The sequence below is a fragment of the Ascaphus truei genome, chromosome 10 (assembly GCF_040206685.1).
Source record: "Ascaphus truei isolate aAscTru1 chromosome 10, aAscTru1.hap1, whole genome shotgun sequence".
Lineage (NCBI taxonomy): Eukaryota > Metazoa > Chordata > Amphibia > Anura > Ascaphidae > Ascaphus > Ascaphus truei.
In genome coordinates this window covers 37,437,171-37,459,664 of record NC_134492.1, presented here as the reverse complement: position 1 = coordinate 37,459,664, position 22,494 = coordinate 37,437,171, and the positions used below count along the sequence as shown (strand labels likewise).

At 45.4% G+C, this 22,494-nt stretch overlaps 1 protein-coding gene across 1 annotated transcript in view; it reads right to left on the bottom strand.

Moving 5' to 3' along the window:
- Window positions 1-562: 562 nt before the first annotated feature.
- The window catches only part of LOC142503842 (histo-blood group ABO system transferase 2-like), a 54,743-nt gene continuing 32,811 nt past the window's right edge, over window positions 563-22,494 (bottom strand). The window contains exons 3-4 of the mRNA XM_075616632.1: window positions 6,990-7,121; window positions 563-1,698 (exon numbers count right to left, since the gene is read on the bottom strand). Coding sequence (XP_075472747.1) covers window positions 1,014-1,698; window positions 6,990-7,121 — 817 coding nt within the window. The 3' untranslated portion in view covers window positions 563-1,013. The remainder of the gene's footprint in view (window positions 1,699-6,989; window positions 7,122-22,494) is intronic.

Genomic DNA, 22,494 nt, shown 5'->3' with positions numbered 1-22,494 from the left:
ACCAAGAATAGTATGGGCCACGGCGGAATGAGACATTTGGCCACCAAATATCCGCCAGCATTTGGCCGCAGAGGGACCCTCCACCGCAGCCGATCCGCTACTGGAACCTCCGCTGCCGGCCTCTTGTACAATAAGGTATGTTTTACTGGTTAGGGTAGCGTGTTCATTTAAGGAGTTTTAGGGAAGCGGGTTTTAGGGTAGGCGACTTTAGGCTAAGGGGTTAAAGTTTTTAGGATAGGTAGTAGCGTTAGTATTAGGGGTTTTTTAGGGTAAGGGCTACATTTAGAGACTTACAGTACCTTAGTAGCGGAGCGTCCGGCTGCTGAGCATCCAGGCGGTGGGTTGAGTAGCGCAAAGCCCCGCCAGTCATTTGGTCGCGGTGGAATAGCTTAGACCGGGACCGCAGTGCTAAGCCATAAGACATTATGACCTATTTACTATATAAGTAACACTTTGTTAGTGTGCCTGTATACATGGATTTTGCGTCCCACTTATCAAAACCTGTTGTTTCCCTTAGAGAAACACTGCCCACATTTCCAGTTGAAGTAACAAAAGGCCGATACGTTGTTTCCTAACTTATTTATTAAAAAATCTTGTTCAACAAACGGATTCCAGTAAACACGTGGGAAACTTTGATTATTATTTCCTTTTTTGCAATAAAGACACAAACACAGATGATATCTGCTGTTAAAACCACTTTCAGGAGTCCTTAGCACTATAGGTGAATTGTGTAGGGGAGTGGCTAAGCAAGCAGCATCCTGATAATGTGAACAAGTGAGGAGAACACTTCCCACCACTATATCAGAGAGAGGGTGGATGAAACAATTCTTGTCTGGTCTCTGGAAGGAAAGGATTTCATGCAGCAGACACATCAGGTGTATGCTCATCAGATCGCAAATAGAAGTAAAGGTTGAAAGACCTATGCCGATAATTCCGAGTTGTAACTCAAGTGCATCATTCCCTAGCCGGGGAACATCTGTTCATTACATCCCACTTCTCATGATCCCATCTGATCAGTTTCTGACTTGATAATGGTTTTTAGGCACAGCCAGGAACCTCCTTCTGCTTACCAAGTCACCGTTAGGCAGAGTAGAGTCCCACAAATATTCTGGGGAAAGCACCTTAGTGGGCTTATTATCTACCAGGTACTTATTGAGATGGGATTCCTCTTGCCATGCTGCTTCAATGTTCTTTTCCTTGTCAGTCATGATGCCTTTATTGCATGCCGTGCTAAGTTTGTAAATTTCTTCTACTGAGCCACCATAGAAAGCTGCCATATAGTAAAAGTCACCTTCCCCATGTGGTATATTGGCCTTAGATATGGGCCGGCGCTCATAAGGAAACCTTGCAGGCTCCGTAAGGAAGTACCCTGGGTGCACTGTGGCTACCAGATCCCCAAGGATCTCTACCCCCACATGGTCATTGAACACCATGTCCACATCAGCACACACCAAGTAGTCTATCTCATTCGGCAGTTGTTCACGGGTCAGTTTGATGAGGGCCTCCATACGTCTCATGGACACATCCTGCCACCGTTGGTCAGCAACCACCTTTAGCAGCATCAAAGTGCGATCAGCACCTAATTCAGGTTTCTGGAAATCATTGACGTGGTCAGTGAACACGTAGTACTTGACTGTGTGACCGACCATGAAGTAACGTTCTGCGGACTCCAGGAAAGGCCGGAGGAATTTAATATACCTGGGAAGAATACACAAAGATCTGACAGTTATTCAGAGAAGGAGCCACAGCCACTCACAAAATAGCACCCTGCCCAAGCTTCATCTTATACTCTGATTAGAGACAGCACAGACAGTAATAGTCTCACTTAATAACACAATGTACTCTTAAAGCCTGTTTGTACAGTAATTGCAACAGATGGAACACAGTTTACATAGTCGAACCCTACAGAAAGAGTATGCATTATAGCAGGGGGGCGCAATGTTTTTCCCCCTGCCTGCTCTCCCCCCCCCCCCCCTCCCCTTACTAGTTCTCCGGCATCTTCTGACGTCACGATGTCCTGCGACAATGCGATGGTGACGCGTCGCCAAAAGCCACCGGTGACCAGGTTAAGGGGATTTGCAGAGGCCTCACACGCGCTGCACGGCATTTAATATACATGCTTTGGGGAAGAGCGCAGGCCCTCTGTAAGCACAGCGCGCCCCCTACAAAACCTCATGCCCCCCAGTTTGCGCACCCCTGCCTTATAGCACATGCTGTAAAACTTTAAAAGACAGTGAGGGAAGATATCCCGGTGTACAGCAGTACAATAACATTATTATTGTTATTTTGATTATAATGCATCACATTATCAGACACTGCACTGACTCTCTGCATTATGTAGTATTAGATATTACAGTACTTACTGCATTTTTATTTGTTACTCCTAATGCCTTTTGTAATAATTGTTAATGTAGGGGTCGCCATAGAAACCAAGTAGGAAGCCTCACCACTTCCTCTTTTGAAATAGGCGGCCATATTGGGCGCCCTGAGAGGCAGGGTCTTCATCGATCGCGGGAGAATGGATTGATCGGCAGCTTAAATCATCGCATTGCCGTAAATGTAAGGAAAAAGGAGCAAGGGGAAATGCCCCTTTATTAATAAACATTCCTTTCCTTTTATTCAATAACTTGTATTACTGTTAAGTTGTCATTCTTTCTGCTCGCCAGGAATAATCCTGACACAGTTTAGGAATTCTCCCTCTCCCCTTCTGTTGCTCTGTCCACCGGGTGTGCTGCTGTTTTCTGTCTGCTCTGGGTTTTCCTCTGTCTCCTATCGGTTCTCCTGTCCTCTGTTCCTGCCTGCCTTTATAGTTTCCTGCCTTCTGTTCCTCTTTACCTTATGTTCCTGACTCTCTCTGCCCTGATTCTGATCTGTTCCATTACGTATGGAGTCCTGTTTCATATTTAAGGCCATTGCCTATGGACTGGCTTGTCCCCATCTGTTTCCTGCTCCCCTGCCCAATCCTGCTCCCCTGTCCTGTTCCTGCTGCCAACTCCTGCCTGTGACACCGACTACAATTGTTGCCGCCTGCCTTGGACCCCTGCCTGTGACCCTGACTACGTACCCCTGCCGCCTGCCACCCACCTCTGCCTGTGACCCCGACTATGAGTTTGCTACCTTCCCTGGACCCCTGCCTGTAACCCCGCCGATCCTTGCCTGCCCCTGCTGTTCCGGCCATCGAGGACCCACCTGCTCCTGGAGTCTCCCTTGTGATACGGCTATTTACCGCTTTTAGTTACTTATCTCTGGCTTCTTTTTATTTTCTGATTTGGGAGGGTAACAGGGAAAGAGGTAGGAGAGGCCCTTCTCAGCTACTCGCACGCGTATTGGAAACTAAAGTGGTGCTATCAGGAATGGAAAGTGGACGTGAGTGTAGACGAAAAAAGAATCCCAATCGATGCACTCACCTATATCAAGTATCAAAAATAATACAATTTCATTGACAAAAATAGAAAACAAGCTAATTAAAACCTGAATGGTAGAGCTACATAGTGTTATACAGCTAAATGTAGAGAGATAGTGGCATGAATGTTCAAGTATGCTTCTGATGTGACCGTACACAAGATTGATACGTGATATCATATATAGTGCCGTATGGGGCACTGATAGATGTCAAGAAGCGTTGTATGTGTATACTGTACATATATGTATATCATAGGTTGAATTACATATACCAAATAGATCCAATTAGGTAGATTCAAGATGCTTGTAACTCATGATAGTAACAGAAGGTATATACTACAGAAATTTGTTAATTACCAGAACAAAATACACATAGATATGTCACTCCTATGAGTTAATGAAGGGTTAATTACCTTAAAGGTCTGCAGCAGGAAGATATCTTGTGTCTGTAATTGTTACTGAAACTCGTTAGTTGTCAGAACTTATTCATGCATAGGTGGTGCTAATACTTCCTTCCTATGTGTTAGTAAGGAGTTAATTGCCCCTAATGTTTGTAATACAACAAGATAGATATCATGTGGAGTCACACAAGCATATACTGACACTGTCCACGCTTTGCCATGTACAGACATATACATATATGGGCTGCAGTGTGTTACCCTGGGATCTGGGTGATAATAGATACACTGTAGCCTGTGCACTTGAGTTCTCAGCGGGGCTAATTACCTATAATGCTGATGACACACTGCTCCTGTATGTCTGTCCTATCTCTTTCTAGTGAGATCCACGTATGGCTCACATCAGTTTTAGCTTAATAACAATGAGTATAGCTATGTAAGACCGAACATTGCATGGGTTAATTACCAGAGCAAAATACACATAGATATATCACTCCTATGAGATGAAGTTGATGAAGGGTTAATTACCCTAAATGTCTGTAGTGAGTAGATATCTTATGTCTGTGATTGTTAATGAAACTCGTTAGTTGTCAGAACTTATTCATACATAGGTGGTGCTAATGCTTAATTCCTATGTGTTAATAAATGTGTTAATAGTCCTCAATATCTGTACTGCAGCAAGATAAATATCCTGTGGAGTCACACAAGCATATACTGACACAGTCCACGCTGTGTCATGTACAAATATACAAACATGCGGCTGCAGTGTGTTACCCTGGGATCCGGGTCATAGTAGATGTACTGTAGCCTGTGCACTTAAGTTCTCAGCTGGGCTGTATACCTATAATGCTGATGACACATGGCTATGCCTGTCCTATCACTTGCTAGCGAGATCCACGTATGGCTCAAGTCAGTTTTAGCTTAATAACAAAAAGTGTAACTATGTAAGACCGAACACCCTCGCGTTGGTCGCGCTGCTGACGTCTAACTGACGTCATACCCGACGCGCGTTTCGTTCCTGCCTGAAACTTCTTCGGGTTTGGGCGGGTCACTGCTCACGGTAGTTCTATATATGTGCGCTGTTGCCATGGTAACCTGTTATGTTGGTAAATCTGCGGTGGACAATCAGGAGGCATTACTATGTATTCGTGTGTACCCAGTTAAAAACAGGGACCCTACTGATCCATAGAACATAAATAAAAGACATGCAAAGAAACTAAAAGATTACTGGATAGTGTTATGAAGACAGGATGGGGTGTGGGGGGGATTGAATCCAATGCATCTGGACTATAACACTGTGTAGTATTTCTGGGGCATCACTAAACCAACCCCCCCCCATCCTGTCTTAATGATTATATTGAAATGGGCAGACACCAGTGTATAATCCTTACTCATAGGTAAATAAAACTGACTGTTGTCATTTCTCAGAAAAAGTCATGGTTCTTTTGTCTCCTAATTAAATGCATTGGATTTGAATAGCTAAAAAAAAAAAAAGTGCCTGAATTCCTTTGTTTATCTTAAATACTATTTTGGAGAAACGGAAAACGAGAATAGGACAGAAAAGATCCCTAATCAAGCTGCACTCAAACCCTTTAGAATGTTAAATCTAAATAAAAACTTTTATTATAATAAAAGAATAAACACACTGAAAAAATGAAATACAATCATTTCAGTGTGTTTCTAAGCAAGTCCGATCATACTGTATATGGTAATATTATAATACAGAGAATGTTTATTTAAAATTCTGAGGGTTTGTCCTATTTTTGTTTTAAATACCTTTATTTTTCCCTTTATCCACCATCCTCCAATTATTAGGTCTGCTTAGTTTTTGATTGACATACAGTACTAGCTGAGCGAGACCCATCTGTTGGGTTGTTTTGTAGGAACTGCATTTATAATTTATCCATGTCCCAGTGTTATTCACCTTTACTGGCTCACATGCTTGCTTTCGCATCCATTCAAAAGTATAACGATCCTGTTGGGATCCAAGTGTTTGGGCATAATTCAGCAAACCACGCTAGCAGTTTAACCTGCACTAATGCCAATTAGTGCGCGTTAAACACCTGGACCGTGCACCTCACACCTGGAACAATCTACCTGAGACTATCAAAGCCAGCAAAGAGTACACTGGGGTACTAACAGAAAAGAAGTCCATTGTAAGTGCACCACGGTAGTGTAAAATGAGTGGTTTAAAATGAATTAGGTTATTGAACGTCCTATTAAAATAAGGTGTTAAATATAATTATAGATTCTCACAGCCACCACCAGTCTAAGTTCTTTCAATACTAAAGCTGTCTCACATTGTAATCTGGTCTGTAACTGTTACATATGCCTATAATCCTACAATTTCTGCTGGTATCCTCATGTCGCTGGGGCATGCAGTGTGATGTTGATAGTTTCACCACTTCCACTGTCAACACCACGCTGCAAGCCCCAGCAACACGAGAATACCAGCAGGAACGTGAACCATAGAGGATCGTGGCAGCGAAGTCACGAGGGTCCACACCAGAGCCACGTTGTACTTAAGGCGCAAAAAAGATGGAAAAATTTGTGAGTGGCACTCCAGGTGTCTGTTTTTATATGTTTTATTAAATATTTATAGCAGTATATTCCTTACTTTCTAACATATGTCATCATTGATGCAACTGCCCATACAATCCTATGGCTGCTTCTCTCAAGAGCTTTCAATCAGACCTGACACACTAAGCATTGTGAGTGTGTATTTCCAAGACCACAGTGTGTTCTATATACTACCTAGTAGCACTACTTGTTATAAAGGGGATAAGGACTCATACAAATCAATACACTAAGGGTGTTCTATCATTAGAAATGCCATCACATAATTAGATTGTAAGCTCCTCAGAGCAGGGAATCCTTTTCCTAAATGTTACTTTTATGTCTGAAGCACTTATTCCCATGACCTGTTATTTGTATTATGTGTTATTTATATGATTGTCACGTGTATTACTACTGTGAAGCGCTATGTACATTAATGGTGCTATATAAATAAAGACATACATATATCACATGTGATAATCTAATCATTTATGTTGTCCCTCACCTTGGACCATTTTTTTGTACTGTGGGCAGTGGAGTGATTCTGGTACTCAACACTGTTCCTAATTATAATTAATATTAATATCACAAAGAGCACTGTCTTTACACCTTCATCTATTGCTATTCACTTACTTCTTTACCGCGAACACAAACAGTCCAATCCTTTTGCCCTTGAACTGGTTGTTTAAGATATTAAGGTCGTACGTTCCATCCCAGATGATTGGGGCCAGCCAAGAGGTGAGGTCTTTCAGCGCAGTTTTCCTTCTGCAAAACACAAGAACATGACAATCACATTAGAAGCCAGGTCTTAAGTACATCAAAAGTACACCTATTAACTTGGGTAGTGATATTAGGCTCATAAGAATCTTTTCAAGGCTGCACTGTGAAGTTTTCAACAGTAAATATACACCACGTAGAAGCTAGGTTGTGATACACATCTCTCTCTCCAGTGCAATTACATTACAATCAATAATGTAATTAAAAAAATTATATTGAAAAGGCATGCATAATATTCCAAAGAAATACAAAAATATCTACTGTAGAACTTGATGCATGCTCAGAGAGTTAATGAAATTAGTGTAAGTACTTGTTTCATGATGTGAACCCAGCTGACCCTAACAAGCAAGGCACACAGTTTGTTCCACTCTATTGAGATCAGATTAGACTAGCAAAACATGCATGAGAAGATGTTTGTTATACGAAATTATTTGTACAGGAGTAGGTGCACTCACATACCCTCACAAGACGCGTCGGGTGCACGAAAGGCCACCTGTTTCCTTTTGCACTGTGTAAATGCCTGTCTCCGCATAATCGCAGAGTATGCAAAATTAACCCTTTACGGGTTAACCCTAGAAAGGAGCTCAAATCTACCTCTTTAAATTGCAATAGTATGTAGATGGTGTTAAAAAAACGGATATTTTGACACATCAGGCTTAACACGTATAGGCCAAATGGTGTTTCTTGTTGTTACGGTAGGGGTAGATTTGGCTGCTTTTAATAAAGGTTCAGCCCGCCATTACCTATCAATAATATGGTATTTATTTGTATATGTACAGTTCATGGTACCCATCCTGTATATGTATACTGTGCCCACATTGGGCTATTATAGTGTGTAGCCTGGTTTCAGCATTTCGAGAAACGGGTTAACAGTATCATGGGTGTTTTGAGGGCCTTTGTGTGGAAGATGGATATACAAGTATCCAACCTCAACACAAAGGATATCCTGGGCAATATAAGGCAAGTGGCTTGCAACATTATTGAGCAAGAAAGGGCTTGGGACTCAGGTGTGGGGAAAGTGACTGTCCGATGGGGAACCATTGTTCGGCACAGACACCGAGTCACCTATCCCTGCGGGAGTATTGGGAGGACCAGGGGAACCGTTGCCAAGACTGGGCTCGGTAGGCACGATTCCCATTGGTCCATTCAAATGCCCCGCTCGACTTAAGCCCACCCCTGTGGGCTGTCCTGGAAGTCCGGTAAGTTCCCTCGCTTAGGATTGGTCCAATACAGGTGAGGTCTCGCTTGCAGATTTGACCCCAAAGAGAATCCGCTCTGGGATTGGTTGGGCCTCCGTCCTCCATGTTGGTGGATGGAGACCGAGGGACGTATGAGCTGGAACCTGGCTTTGGTTCCAGAGACTTGTTGCAGAGTGTTCGGAGAGCTGAAGTTGACCCGTTAAATCTCCAAAGGCATCCGAGGGTGCTCTTGAGACTTGCGGAGGAGTTTGGAGGGAAGCAATGGCGGGAACATTCAAAACGGCTGGCTAGCAGAGTACAAGGCAGGGCTGCCTATACTACCGAGGACAGTGGCACAAGTTTGGGAACCTGTATCGGGTTAAACTTCTGGATAGAGATCCGCGCTCCTAGGACTTTAGGTTGTTCCCCCAGTTGGATGAGTTTCTGTGTGTGTTTTATGTATTGGAGGATTGTGGAATCTTTTTCCCAATAAATTCACTTTTGTTCAACTCAGCACTTCTGTCTAGTGTACTGAACACTGGTGTAATTGTCCTGGTCTCCTGTAACACTTGTAATTAAAAATAAAATGATCAGAGTATTCTGCTAAATAGCATTAATTGATCGATTCCTCATTCCTGATTTAAACATCTGATAACATCTATTAACCCACACTTTCATCCTCTCCAGCTATGGGTGTATTAACCACTTGAGACATACAACTGACAGGGCAGAAACATGTCCTGCCAATATATTTATCTCTGTATTACAAGAGTTAGAAGCAGGGAGCAAACCTAGGTGGACCTAAATTGGAATCATATACCATTAGCACTAAACAAACTAGAGGACACATGTGCCTTCCTTTGGGATAATGTTATTATTACGTATTAACATTCAGAATATATGTATTGAAAATAATGGACTTGTTAGCGTTAATCTGTTATCAATACACAATGTACTTTAAAATAAAGTATTATTTTTGTATTGACTACTCATCTTTTCATACATAGTGGTGTGCACCATTTATAGGAGTTCTTTCTTGGTGTGTTTCTGTCTTCACACCTCAATAGTAATGAACAAATAAATAATTCATTAATTCTGCAGACAAAGGTTGAGGCATCATAATACAGGACTGTGTTAAATATATGTAGCCCTCTTACCCCCACCCTAAGTGAGATTGGGGTGTGTAGGTGTATCTGACTACTTCTAGTGTGGTGCTATATAGTACCTGTTGGCTCACAGGAGGGCTGAGCGTCCGCCATGGGGAACCTGGGGCCATTATACTAGGGGTACTTACTTCCAACGATGCAGCGCCTCCACCTGCGATGGCTCCCACCATAGGGGGAGTGGTTCCTCGCAGGACAATCACAATAATCGATACTCACACAGATATATATATTAACTAGGGACTTTACTCAACATGCAAGAAACAGATCACAGCAATATCAACATCATAACCTGTGTTCCTCTCTAGAGGAGACACTTACTGCGTCGCGCAGGACGCTTCTCAACACTAGGTGATCCCACCCAGTGTCCCGAGAATCCCCACCCAATGTCCCGCACTCTAATAGAGAACGTGGGTGACTGCGCAGTCACTAATTAATGTGTTAGGCCTGTTGGTGCACATATATATAGTGAATACCTTCCGAGCACTCCGATGCTCGGGTCCGCAACAATCTTCTAAAAGGGTCAGACGTGCGATGCATCCGTCTGATCCTATCCAGGTAATTCTCCAGGAACCCCAACGAGGGTCCCACCGCTTCACGGGAACACAACCGAATCACGGGAACACCAACCGCATCACGGGAACACCAACCGCATCACGGGAACAGCAACCGCCGCTATATCCCTATCTCTTTCTCACTAACCCTAACGTGACAGGAACTCTAACCTAGGGCCTGTCCCTGATGAACCGCAACCTGGGGTGGCTTGGGGAAATCTCCTAGGGCCTGCGGAGTAATAACCTGCCCCACTCCCTTAACTCATCCCAGTCCTAACACCCACTGAACCCTAACACCAACACTAACACTAGCAGCTACGCACTGCAAACTTCGGAACGCGTACAGCAACTTGCTGCACACTAGCACTATGCCTTCTTGTCAGGCCTCACAGCACTGCCAGCCGTGATCCTGACAAGACAGCACACAGACACGCACTAAGGGCAGCGTCCCTATCTGGGCCGTCCCTCAACACTTACCCACTAACCTGGTGGGGAGTTGGGGCCTTACTTGGGATGTGGGGACCTTACTCGATGCAGGAGCTGCACATGCTCTCTGCACCCTTCCTTCCCTCACAGCTCCCCAGCTCCAACTGCCGTTCTCAGCGCGCGAAATGTATCTTATTGCTCCCTCTGGAGATCCTTGGCCCTTATTGGCCACACGGAGGCACCTGATGTGCTTGCCCCTAAGCCTCATGGGAGTTGTAGTCCCGTGGAGGCTGCAAATACATTGGGGCCGCGTGCGCACTTGCCCTGCGCATGCGCGAGTCTTTGGAGGCCACCTCAACCCTTCCTGCACTTTCCCTACACTCGCGCGACTTCTCCCTAGCTCTGGGGCCTTACCTGCGCCATCACTGCGCATGCGCGAGTCTCTCCGCAATGGCGGCGCCCTCCTCGCTAGCTGCCGGGACCGCAGCAACGCGATCGCGGCCTTAGCAACGGCCCGATCGCGTCCCCGGCAACCAGCCTGCTCGCGGAGATAGCACGCTACTCCCTGCTCCGGCCCCCACCTTTGGAAGCAGCCATCGGGTCCGTCACTGGCTCCGGCGGCACCCGCGACCACGCTGCTCCAAGGGAGGGGGGTCTCTAGGAGCTGCTGGAGAACTGGGTTACACTCTCCCCCTGGTGGAAAATCCAACGTCCCCGCTTGGGGAACGACATCAATCAACATAATAGTTATACAATCAAAATGCACAGCATAGAAAATACAACTCATCACCTGGCAATTATATGACTGGGTACAATGAAATTCACACATAATACCCGAGGCTAGCTGAGACCATTTGTGGGGTGCCCCTAACTGATCATGTGGGGGTATCTCACTTGTGCGTCTGTGAGCCTCCGCTAGAAAAATCTCCTGTAGAGCACGCTCTGGGGTGACAGTCACTGGTTCTGTACTACTTCCTCCCCCTGGTGAAAGGAATAGCACAGTGTCTCTTAACAGGGCCTTTACCCGGCCATCCGCGGCAGGGATGCGGTAGACCAGGAGGCCAGGACCTTTTCCACAGTCCACTACTTGACGAATGGCATGCTCCTTTTTGGGCTTAAAGGAGGCCAGTCTCCCTGGATCTTCCTTTACACAGTCCTTGTCCCTACGGACTTGCGAGGCTTCCACTGAGAAGCGAGCACTGGACAATGTCTCTGTTTCACCTGGCAGGGGGTAAAGAGTAGACACCCGACCACTGCGGTGATTCATGGTGGCCAACAGGTCCTCGGGGATGCTGTCAGTTCCCACCTCGGCCGTCTTGGGACCTGCCCCCGGTACTTCTGGGGCAGTCCACTTACGCGCTGAAAACTCGGGAGCGTTGGATCCCAGTCCTGGGACCACTTGTGTCGGAGCGCACGGGCTCATACTCCGTTCAGAAGCCGCAACTCTGGCCTTCTTCACGGCCAGCTCCATCGGAGATTGTGGGGAGTTAGGGAGTTCCTTACCACTCCACTGGCTTGGGATGGATTCTCCCAAGGAGGACACCTCCGCCAGGACGCGATGCAGAGGGGAGCCCTTCGCCCGGGTGACCAGACTTAAGGTGCCATCGTGCTCCGGGGTCCCCTGGAGGCTCACCCCCGACACCCCTGGGGCAGTCGACTCACCCTCATCGTCGTTTGGTACTGGTCCCCATTCTAGGACCGATGGTACCTCGGTAGTAGGTCGGACTGACCATTGTAGGGCGCACGGGCCCACAGCAGGGTCCGCAACATCGGGGTACACCTCCTCCAGGGCACACGGGCCCACAGCAGGCTCTGTATCCGCCGAAATAATTGGTTCGATAACTTCACTAGAGTGGTCCGCCGGCAGGCGCATCCCCACGAGAGGTTGGTCGCTGGAATCACTAAAAGAAAATGGGGGTATAGACACCTTACCCTGTGATTCCGGCATCGGTTGGTCTGGGCTCTGTGGTTCCTGCTCTACCACTAAGCCGTCCCCTTTGAGAGGGTCTGGAACCGTTTCTGCCACATGGTTTTGGACACACGGGTCCCCTGAGGCCTCTGGAATTAGGACAGATTGATTAGCAATGTCACTCACTTTTGCAGAGGGGTCAGGCTTCCCCGCTTCTTCTTTAACTGCCTCCGTAGCCTGGGGTGTAATAGGCTTCAAGAACCGCACACCGCAGCATTCACATTTGGGCTCCCACGCCAATGCACCTCTAGAGCAGTCACAGGTGGGACTAAAACATTGTATACCCGGTTCTCCGCATACCTCAGTCGTCTTGAAGTCTAGCGGTAAATGGGACAGTTCGGCTCCCTCGTCATAGGCTTCTTGCAGGCAGGGGCACATTAACATAAGGCCATCTACTCCTGGCGCTCGCCAGGCCACATACACATTGGGGTGTATGTCCTGACAGTCTCTCTCATCCTCATCCTCAGAGAAGAAAGAGTCTATTACGGCATCACTGTATGGTTGAAGATAACAAGGCTTGCTCCCCCTGGTGGAATCTGAAGATGGGGCACTTTCTACAAGGGAGTGGTTCTGGCTCTGTGCTGAGTCACTCACAGTGCAGGGGCGGGGTTCAGGGTTTCGCGCCCAACCCGGACAATACTCTGCAACAATTTCTTGCACAGTCCTGGTGCTCTCCCGACTTGGCGGGAGCCGCCATCTTAGGTGTGACTCACTGCTAGAGAGAGACTCCATTTTAATCACAGTCTCTGCAATTACACTAGGGCTCTCTGTATAGATAGGGGGGTAGCCTTCTGGTTTTCCCGCCAATCCCGGACAGTTTTCTTCGACACAATTTAGTGCAGGCTTGCAGTCAGCAGCACGTGCGTTCTCCTGCTTTGGCGGGAGACGCCATTTTACTAGGTCTGCGTAAACTAGGGGGTATCCCTCAGATGGGCCCCCGGGCATACACAGGGCGGACGGTGCCTCTGCCAGGCATATATTTGCAGTGGGGGTTGCTACAACAAGTATTGTTTTCCATGGGGCCGTGGAATCGTGTTCTTCATCTAAAACACATGCGTGCGGCCACCCTGGAATTTTACGCATAGAGTACTGAACCTCAACCGCGGGTATAGTTGCGGGAAGGCCTCCTACTGCCACTACCCGGCCAGGCTCCATATACTGCCTCAAGGCCCAGGCAAGGACCTCGTGTCCGGACTTCACAAACATGGCGACAAAATATTGAGACTTGGACAATTTGGGAAAAAAATGGAACAGGGCACCCCAGGTCTGTATCTCAGCAGCGCCTCCAAATGTAGCCCTCTTACCCCCACCCTAAGTGAGATTGGGGTGTGTAGGTGTATCTGACTACTTCTAGTGTGGTGCTATACCTGTTGGCTCACAGGAGGGCTGAGCGTCCGCCATGGGGAACCTGGGGCCATTATACTAGGGGTACTTACTTCCAACGATGCAGCGCCTCCACCTGCGATGGCTCCCACCATAGGGGGAGTGGTTCCTCGCAGGACAATCACAATAATCGATACTCACACAGATATATATATTAACTAGGGACTTTACTCAACATGCAAGAAACAGATCACAGCAATATCAACATCATAACCTGTGTTCCTCTCTAGAGGAGACACTTACTGCGTCGCGCAGGACGCTTCCCAACACTAGGTGATCCCACCCAGTGTCCCGAGAATCCCCACCCAATGTCCCGCACTATAATAGAGAACGTGGGTGACTGCGCAGTCACTAATTAATGTGTTAGGCCTGTTGGTGCACATATATATAGTGAATACCTTCCGAGCACTCCGATGCTCGGGTCCGCAACAATCTTCTAAAAGGGTCAGACGTGCGATGCATCCGTCTGATCCTATCCAGGTAATTCTCCAGGAACCCCAACAAGGGTCCCACCGCTTCACGGGAACACAACCGAATCACGGGAACACCAACCGCATCACGGGAACACCAACCGCATCACGGGAACAGCAACCGCCGCTATATCCCTATCTCTTTCTCACTAACCCTAACGTGACAGGAACCCTAACCTAGGGCCTGTCCCTGATGAACCGCATCCTGGGGTGGCTTGGGGAAATCTCCTAGGGCCTGCGGAGTAATAACCTGCCCCACTCCCTTAACTCATCCCAGTCCTAACACCCACTGAACCCTAACACTAACACTAACACTAGCAGCTACGCACTGCAAACTTCGGAACGCGTACAGCAACTTGCTGCACACTAGCACTATGCCTTCTTGTCAGGCCTCACAGCACTGCCAGCCGTGATCCTGACAAGACAGCACACAGACACGCACTAAGGGCAGCGTCCCTATCTGGGCCGTCCCTCAACACTTACCCACTAACCTGGTGGGGAGTTGGGGCCTTACTTGGGATGTGGGGACCTTACTCGATGCAGGAGCTGCACATGCTCTCTGCACCCTTCCTTCCCTCACAGCTCCCCAGCTCCAACTGCCGTTCTCAGCGCGCGAAATGTATCTTATTGCTCCCTCTGGAGATCCTTGGCCCCTATTGGCCACACGGAGGCACCTGATGTGCTTGCCCCTAAGCCTCATGGGAGTTGTAGTCCCGTGGAGGCTGCAAATACATTGGGGCCGCGTGCGCACTTGCCCTGCGCATGCGCGAGTCTTTGGAGGTCACCTCAACCCTTCCTGCACTTTCCCTACACTCGCGCGACTTCTCCCTAGCTCTGGGGCCTTACCTGCGCCTGCGCGATCACTGCGCATGCGCGAGTCTCTCCGCAATGGCGGCGCCCTCCTCGCTAGCTGCCGGGACCGCAGCAACGCGATCGCGGCCTTAGCAACGGCCCGATCGCGTCCCCGGCTACCAGCCTGCTCGCGGAGATAGCACGCTACTCCCTGCTCCGGCCCCCACCTTTGGAAGCAGCCGTCGGGTCCGTCGCTGGCTCCGGCGGCACCCGCGACCACGCTGCTCCAAGGGAGGGGGGTCTCTAGGAGCTGCTGGAGACCTGGGTTACATATAGAACACATTCTTTTACAACGAAATGACAACATGGCTTATAAATAATTATCATTTGATCCCACCTTATCTTTTAAAAAACAGGTACATGTAATAATCACTCTAGTATTATGGCGCACAGCCATGAGAGTGGGTCCACTCTCATGGCTGTGCGCCATAATACTATTTTTGTATACTCTGGCACTACTTTTGGCAGCACGCAATATCAGAGGCACATCATAATGTGAGTATATCATTTATATACTGTTAAGTGAATCTCTTTTGATAATAGCAGTCCAGGAACTATCCCAACGAGGTTTTGAGGAGTTGGCTTCAACCCACTTACTCTTACCTTCAGGGTACATTTGTCTCTTTATGGACTTCATACCTCGTTGTGATTCACTATTACTATATTATTGTATACCACTAGCCTCATGTACTGTGCCTCTGTTTATGCATTTTATATTGAGTATATTAACACTAAACGGATCCTGCGGTGGAGCGCTCAAATTACTACAATTTTTTTTCACATAGGAACACAACTGTACTGGATCAATAATGACCCAGCTCGTTTTATATATATCTTTACATTGGAATGGAACTTCATGTCTTATTAATATAGCCACACCCCTTTTTTTGCTACTGCAAGGTGCGTAGTATACCTGGGGGAATGACTTCTTGAAAGTATTAGGCGGATATGATGAATCAAAATGGGTTTCCAGTAGAAAGAGTATAAATTCCGTTAAAGCCCATCTTCTCTTAAAATTAGTATTCAGACCCTTGACGTTTAGTGAAATTATTTTAATTGGGGCCTGATTAGACATGATATTTATCTTTAAGGGGCATATTGTCCATCAACAGCTCTTTTCTTTGCATTTTCCATTCAGGATGCTTTCTAGAACAGGAGTGTTTTTGTGGTAGGCATTTGGTGATGATGAAAATTAAGGAGGGGAAGGGGATAAATAGGTGTGGGAGTATGAATGTGGAATTCCCATTGGGGGAAACCATCATCGAGTGTGGTGGCCGTCAAGAAATATTAACCCAACCTTTTAAACTGGTGTGTTAAACGGGCTTAAGGCCCCAAGGGGGGTGCTATGAGTGTGTGGCTCGTGAGGCCCATCAGCGTGCCCACCAAATATCGCGCCAGCATTAACTATTTGTCATCCCAGGGCCCCGACGCTTCGTCCAAGCCTTGGGGTCACCCGAATCCATTGAGACTATAGAGTCCTTATAACAAAGTGACCTCCAAACATTTCTAATAACCTTAAACTTTTAAATACTTTTGGCAGTCTGTAAACACCCAGCCTATTACAGTCGCATAATACCATTTTAGTAAATATGTACCTAACTTTACTTTAATTATAACTCTTATTATCTATCAGACTAAACTTTTGTAGTAACTATTTAAAAAAAAAAATTCCCTATATTTTTGATCAACAGAATCTTATTGCAAGTACCAGATCTCTATTAACATTAACATACATATTTTGTGTGGGTCTAGCCTTCTTTCAAAACTAGACTGGGTAGACTCACCAAACAAACATGGCATAATTGGTTAAATACAGCATACTATTAATTTGTGGAAGTCTGGGCACCCCTGACCCATGTCCTCCCAAAAAATAGGAAAGAACAAAGTGCATTTTTCAGGAACATATAATCCATAAAAAGAATATAATTTCCACCTTGCATAAAAATACAATAATTTTAGTGAGATTGAACCTGAGTCTAAGATGAGATTGGCAACCCTCCCGTGCAAAGAGAGTCCTCTGCGTCCTGGGGTAAGTTCAGGTCATGCTCCCCGAATTCGGGGCAGAATACAGACCTTCGTGACCACTGTTGCAAAAATGTCTGATTCGATACTAGGGTTAGAGTCAGTCTTGATTTGGTCTGTGCTGAACAGCTCGTTATTCAAAGCATAGATCTGAGACTGTCTCCTTTCTGGCAGGCTCCGTGCTCGGGCTTGCATCTTTCCTGGAACCCGTTGAGGATTTCCCTCTCTGACGGTTGCTTATAATGTCCCATTCTGTCAACCCTGAGGTCTGCTTCAGTCCTCTTCCTGGAGGTTCTTTATCAGGTAGAGGGTCTCCATGCTCCTTATAATAAATCTCCCAAATCCGATCCTCGATGTCGCCTTCCATGCTCAGGCTCCTTCCTCGAGGTCGTACCCAACCCGCGCAGAAATCGCTCCGTTTCCTCTGGATACTGCATATAGTGTTGCTAACCATTCTTATCAACAATTAAACATAAAGGGAAACCCCATCGATACCGGATCCACTTTTCACGGAGTATGCTGGTAAGCAGTCGGAGCACTCACCTTCTGAAAATAATTGTTCAGGAAAGATAATTAAAGATTTGAATTTGTGTATTTTTCGAAAGTGACGCCCCTGCTGTTTCTACAGGCTAACAGTATTCTTTGTTTTGTAGTAGTGTAATTTTATTATAATGTCTCTGGATTTGGCCGGGTCTGGTAATCAGGGCTCCTGACAGGCGGGGAAAGCCGGGACAAGTGTCCCGGGCCCAGTGGCTGCAGGGCTCCCGGCGGCTGGACAAAGTAGCCGCTGGCCCTGGCTCTCCCCCAGCTGCAGGCTTCACCCTCACTCTGTCCCACACCCCGAGCTTTCGGCATTGGCGCGCACCGGGCCTCTCTGACGTCAGTGCGCCAGAAGTAAGCTTCCGGTGCACGCCGGCATGAGAGGGAGGCCTGGCACGTGCTGATGTCAGAAGCTCGTGTGGGACAGAGTGAGGGAGAGCCGGGGCCCAGGGGCAACTACAGGACCGGGAGCCGGGACTCCCGCAGCCCCAGGCCTGGCCAGAGACTATCTCCAAGGTGTCTGTTTTTTTAATATGTATGAGGGGGTGCAAGAGGCTCGACTCCAGCAAGAGCCGGGGCCCCGTGCAGCCACCGGTAGGACAGTGAGGGAGAGAGGCTGAAAATGTGTTTGTGTATTTGGGGGGGGGTGTAGTGTGTGTTTATTTGGGGGGGGGGTAGTGTATGTATGTATTGGGGGAGGGGGGCATATCCCTAATGTAGTGATTATTCACCAGAAAGGGAAGCCACGCTGCCCTTTCACATATAAATAGTTCTTAGGGTTTGGACCCCCCCAACACACACACACACACACACAAATAATTTAGTCTCTGCCAGGTTCGATTCCTATGATAGACTTTTTCTTCATTTATTTATTTATCTATTTACAGTATACTGTAGGTGAGGAGGGCAGGGGGATGGGGGGTATTGAGTGTAGCGGGTGAATTGAGTGTGTTGGGGGATTGAGTGAGAGAGGAGGGAGGGGGAGTAAATAAATACACAGGACAAAGCATATTTTGATTTATTTTGCGTTTTGTTGCCCAAGGGTGGAAATGACGAATGACAAACTGTTTTGCAATGAAAAACAATGGAAAAAAAACCACAAAATAAAAGAACTTATTATAGTGAGATGCATTTGATTCCCCAACATATTTTTTCCTTTCCCTAATGCTGATTAAAGTAAGTTTGTCGTATGTTAATGCGTATACAGTATATACCTAGTGTGTACAGTACATATATGTGTTTGTGGGGGGGGGGGGTAATATTCATGCATGTGTTGCAGCTCTCGAAATATTTTGGACAAAGACATTTTTTTATAAAATGGCTCTTCTTCCCTAAAGGGTGGAGACCCCTGCACTAGTTATTTAAAAGAGACTTAACTATCAAGAAAATGTTGAACATCACACACACTACTGGTCACAATGGAGGGGAATAATTGATATAGTTATTCCACATGGAATGATGGCCTGCCTTTGCCATTAATGTTGGAGTTACTCAACCTGGTGCTCACGTGCAATTACTTTAAATTCGAAAGACAATTTTATTTACAGCTGACAAGCACAACAATGGGCTCAAACGTAGCCCCTGCTTTTGCTAATCTTTTTATGGGCCAATATGAAACGACAAATATTTTGAATCATCATCAATTCTGACACCACATTTCCATAGATTTATAGACTATTTATTTTTCCTTTGGTTGGGTACGGAGGTAGAATTTATGAAATTCTACAATACATTAAATGCAGTGTCAAGTCCAATAAGGTTCACAATAAACTGCAGCTACAATAGCATTAACTATCTAGATGTTCTAGCTAGTAAAGGTGACGTATTTGGATACTAGTTTGTACACCAAACCTACTGTCCGCAACACACTATTGTTGGCTTCGAGTTTCCATTCGATTCAGCTCAAAAAAAGGTCTACTTTTCTCTCAATTAGTCATAGGAGCAAGAATCAAAGGCCAACCTGAAGAAAAAAAATTGAACAGATGAAAATCATGGCTAACAAATTCCTAACTAGAAATACAAATCGCAAAGATGTGGATAACAATATGAAAAGGACCCTGAAGCTGGATAGGGATTCACTATTACAAGGGAAGATCAAGGTGACCAATACAAGGCTAGCAGTGATGAATACATTTTCCAGGATATCAAAAGGTCCTAAAAGATCCTTCCTAAAGAACTGATATGTGCTTCAAACGGATATAAAACTTTGGCCATCAACGCAACAAAAGCGTATTATTTTTGCTTATCGGAGGAAAAAAAATTCAAAATAAAGATTTCTTGGTAATGGGAAACCCAGTGGAGACATAAATGCTATTCTCCACAAAGCAGCTGTCTCAAAAAAAGTTGCTTTGTATGTAGAGGCTGCATAACTTGCAGAAATGGCCTTATAGATGGCATACCGTTTAAACATCCCCACTCTGGTAAATCCATACAGATCAAGCACCTGGTTACATGCCACACCTCATCTGTTATGTACTCTATATTATTTATGTTGATAAAACTGACAGGACATTCAGTGAACGGCTGAATGAATCAGAAAAGGGGGAAGGAAAACACAAAGTGGATGTGTCTCCTAAAAGAATTCACTATACTGCACTCCTACTTAATATAAAATTTAACTTTTAATATATTTACATAAAACATATGTTACCAAATCGTTGTATATTGTGCATTAAAAATAAATTAAATTATCAAGAACAAGCGTCCGTGTCAGTGAATGTGCGTTGGAATAACCTCAGACAGCAAATTGTATTCGAGATAGCAGGACACAAGACGTATAAGTCAGGGTATAAACCCCTCTGGGACACCTATGAGACCAGGTACATGTGTATATATATAAATATGACTAACAGACTCAGTGAATGATTGTATCACGAAAATACTGCAGTCCTGCTTAGACTTATAAACCACAGAGCACTTAGGGATGTTAGTTTAGGGATGTATAACCATCCACTAAGTATAGAAGTGCTACTGATAGTGTGATAATGGAGGGTAAATGATTCATAGCATAGTGAAGCAATTGTTCACAGCATTTTGGTCAGTGAATCATTATACAGCACACTCCAAATGAACATGTCATGTAGAAAGCAGGAAGGTTTGCACACTGAGTGTTAGTAAAAGTAACCAATTTAGATCTACATAGATAGAGCCAGGTGACTACAGAACACTACATAAAAGCAGCTCCAAGTAGGAGACTGACAACATGGCACGTCCAACGCGCGTTTCCCTCCAGCAAAGGAGCTTCCTCAGGGACAAATTTGCTGGGGGGAGGAAGAATTAACCCTTATATACCCAAGCAGTACCATGATTACAGATTGAACAATTGCCAGCTGTTGCACATGCGCAGTTGGTCAGTTAACAAACTAAACCCATCAAACTTCAAAAATGCTGATTAAAACATCTGTATCCATTCCCACACATTTAACAACAGTAGTGCTGAATTTTTGAGTTGATTCGAGCGTTTTTTAGGCTTTTTTAAGGCTTCTATATTAGTATGGCATTGATCGGCGAAATTAGAGTCCAATGCGCATGCGCGCGGACTCTGAAAATCCATCAAACCAAAATAAAGCGTATTGCGCATGCGTGGGCACTTAGAGTAAGAGTTGCTAAAATCGGAGTCTATGCACCGCGCATGTGCGAAGACTTAAAGGCTCTAGCCCGATGTCCGCGCAACTGCGCATGCACGGAGGCTCCAAAGTCACTCATATGAACGCGCATGTGTAAGAGACTAAGGCAAGAATACTGCCATAGTCCAGGTGTGTTGCGCATGCGTTCGGACTTCAAAATTATATGGCTTGCTGCCATCCGTGATCGCGCGCAGTGCGCATGCGTCGGGACTTAGAAAATTTCATCAAAAATAATAAATGAAAATGTTCATATCGCGCATGCGTGGGCACTTAGAAATATTTAGCCTTATTAATACACAATGTGATTCTGATTGTTCAATCGATCTGTCCTCATCCAATATAGTTGCAAATGCCCATGATATACAGCCAAGCCATAAAGGGTACATATAGAGCTTTAGATATATAGATAGTAGATAATCTTAAGAAGCTCATACCCTATATGTTGGCAAGTAAAAAAGGGGTATTAATGAATATATGACAGATAATAATCAATAAATGGTGGGTAAGGGTCTATCGTACCTTATGGAAATATTTTGTGCAGAGTATAATTGCAAAAATTAGATTGTATATACTCCCCCATAGTAATATACTGCTCAATGTGTCAGGCTTGGAGGTAGTGATAGGATGAATAAAGAAAAATAAAAAACAATTTATGTATATGTATATAGCAATTTTTGCGTGGTATTTTTATTGTATAATTACTATTCTACACACATATAGCATACATAACGACTAAGCCCAACGCTGGGTTTAGAACTTTGGTAATATAGTCATTAATATAGTGGTAATATTTAATATATTTCAATATCAAAAGCTGGGAAACAACACAATGGGCATGGAGAATAATGTGGCTGCTCGTATATAAAAGTATATATAGTATATGAGTAGACCATTTAAATACAACAAGAAAACACAGGATAGATAGCAAAGTCTAACCAGGAGAACCTTCCTGATCAAATAAAGGGTGTATAAGTAAACCCCTCATTGAGTCCATTGGGGCTCCTGGTTTTTAATTTGAAAATCCATTCTGCTTCAATCCGAAGCAGGGATTGGTCAATATTGCCCCCTCTCATGGGACATTTCAGCTGGTAAATGCCCATGAATTTAATGGCATTGGTATCGCCATTGTGGTATTGTGTCACATGTCTGGCAACAGATGTTTCAGCAGAGTGTTTAAT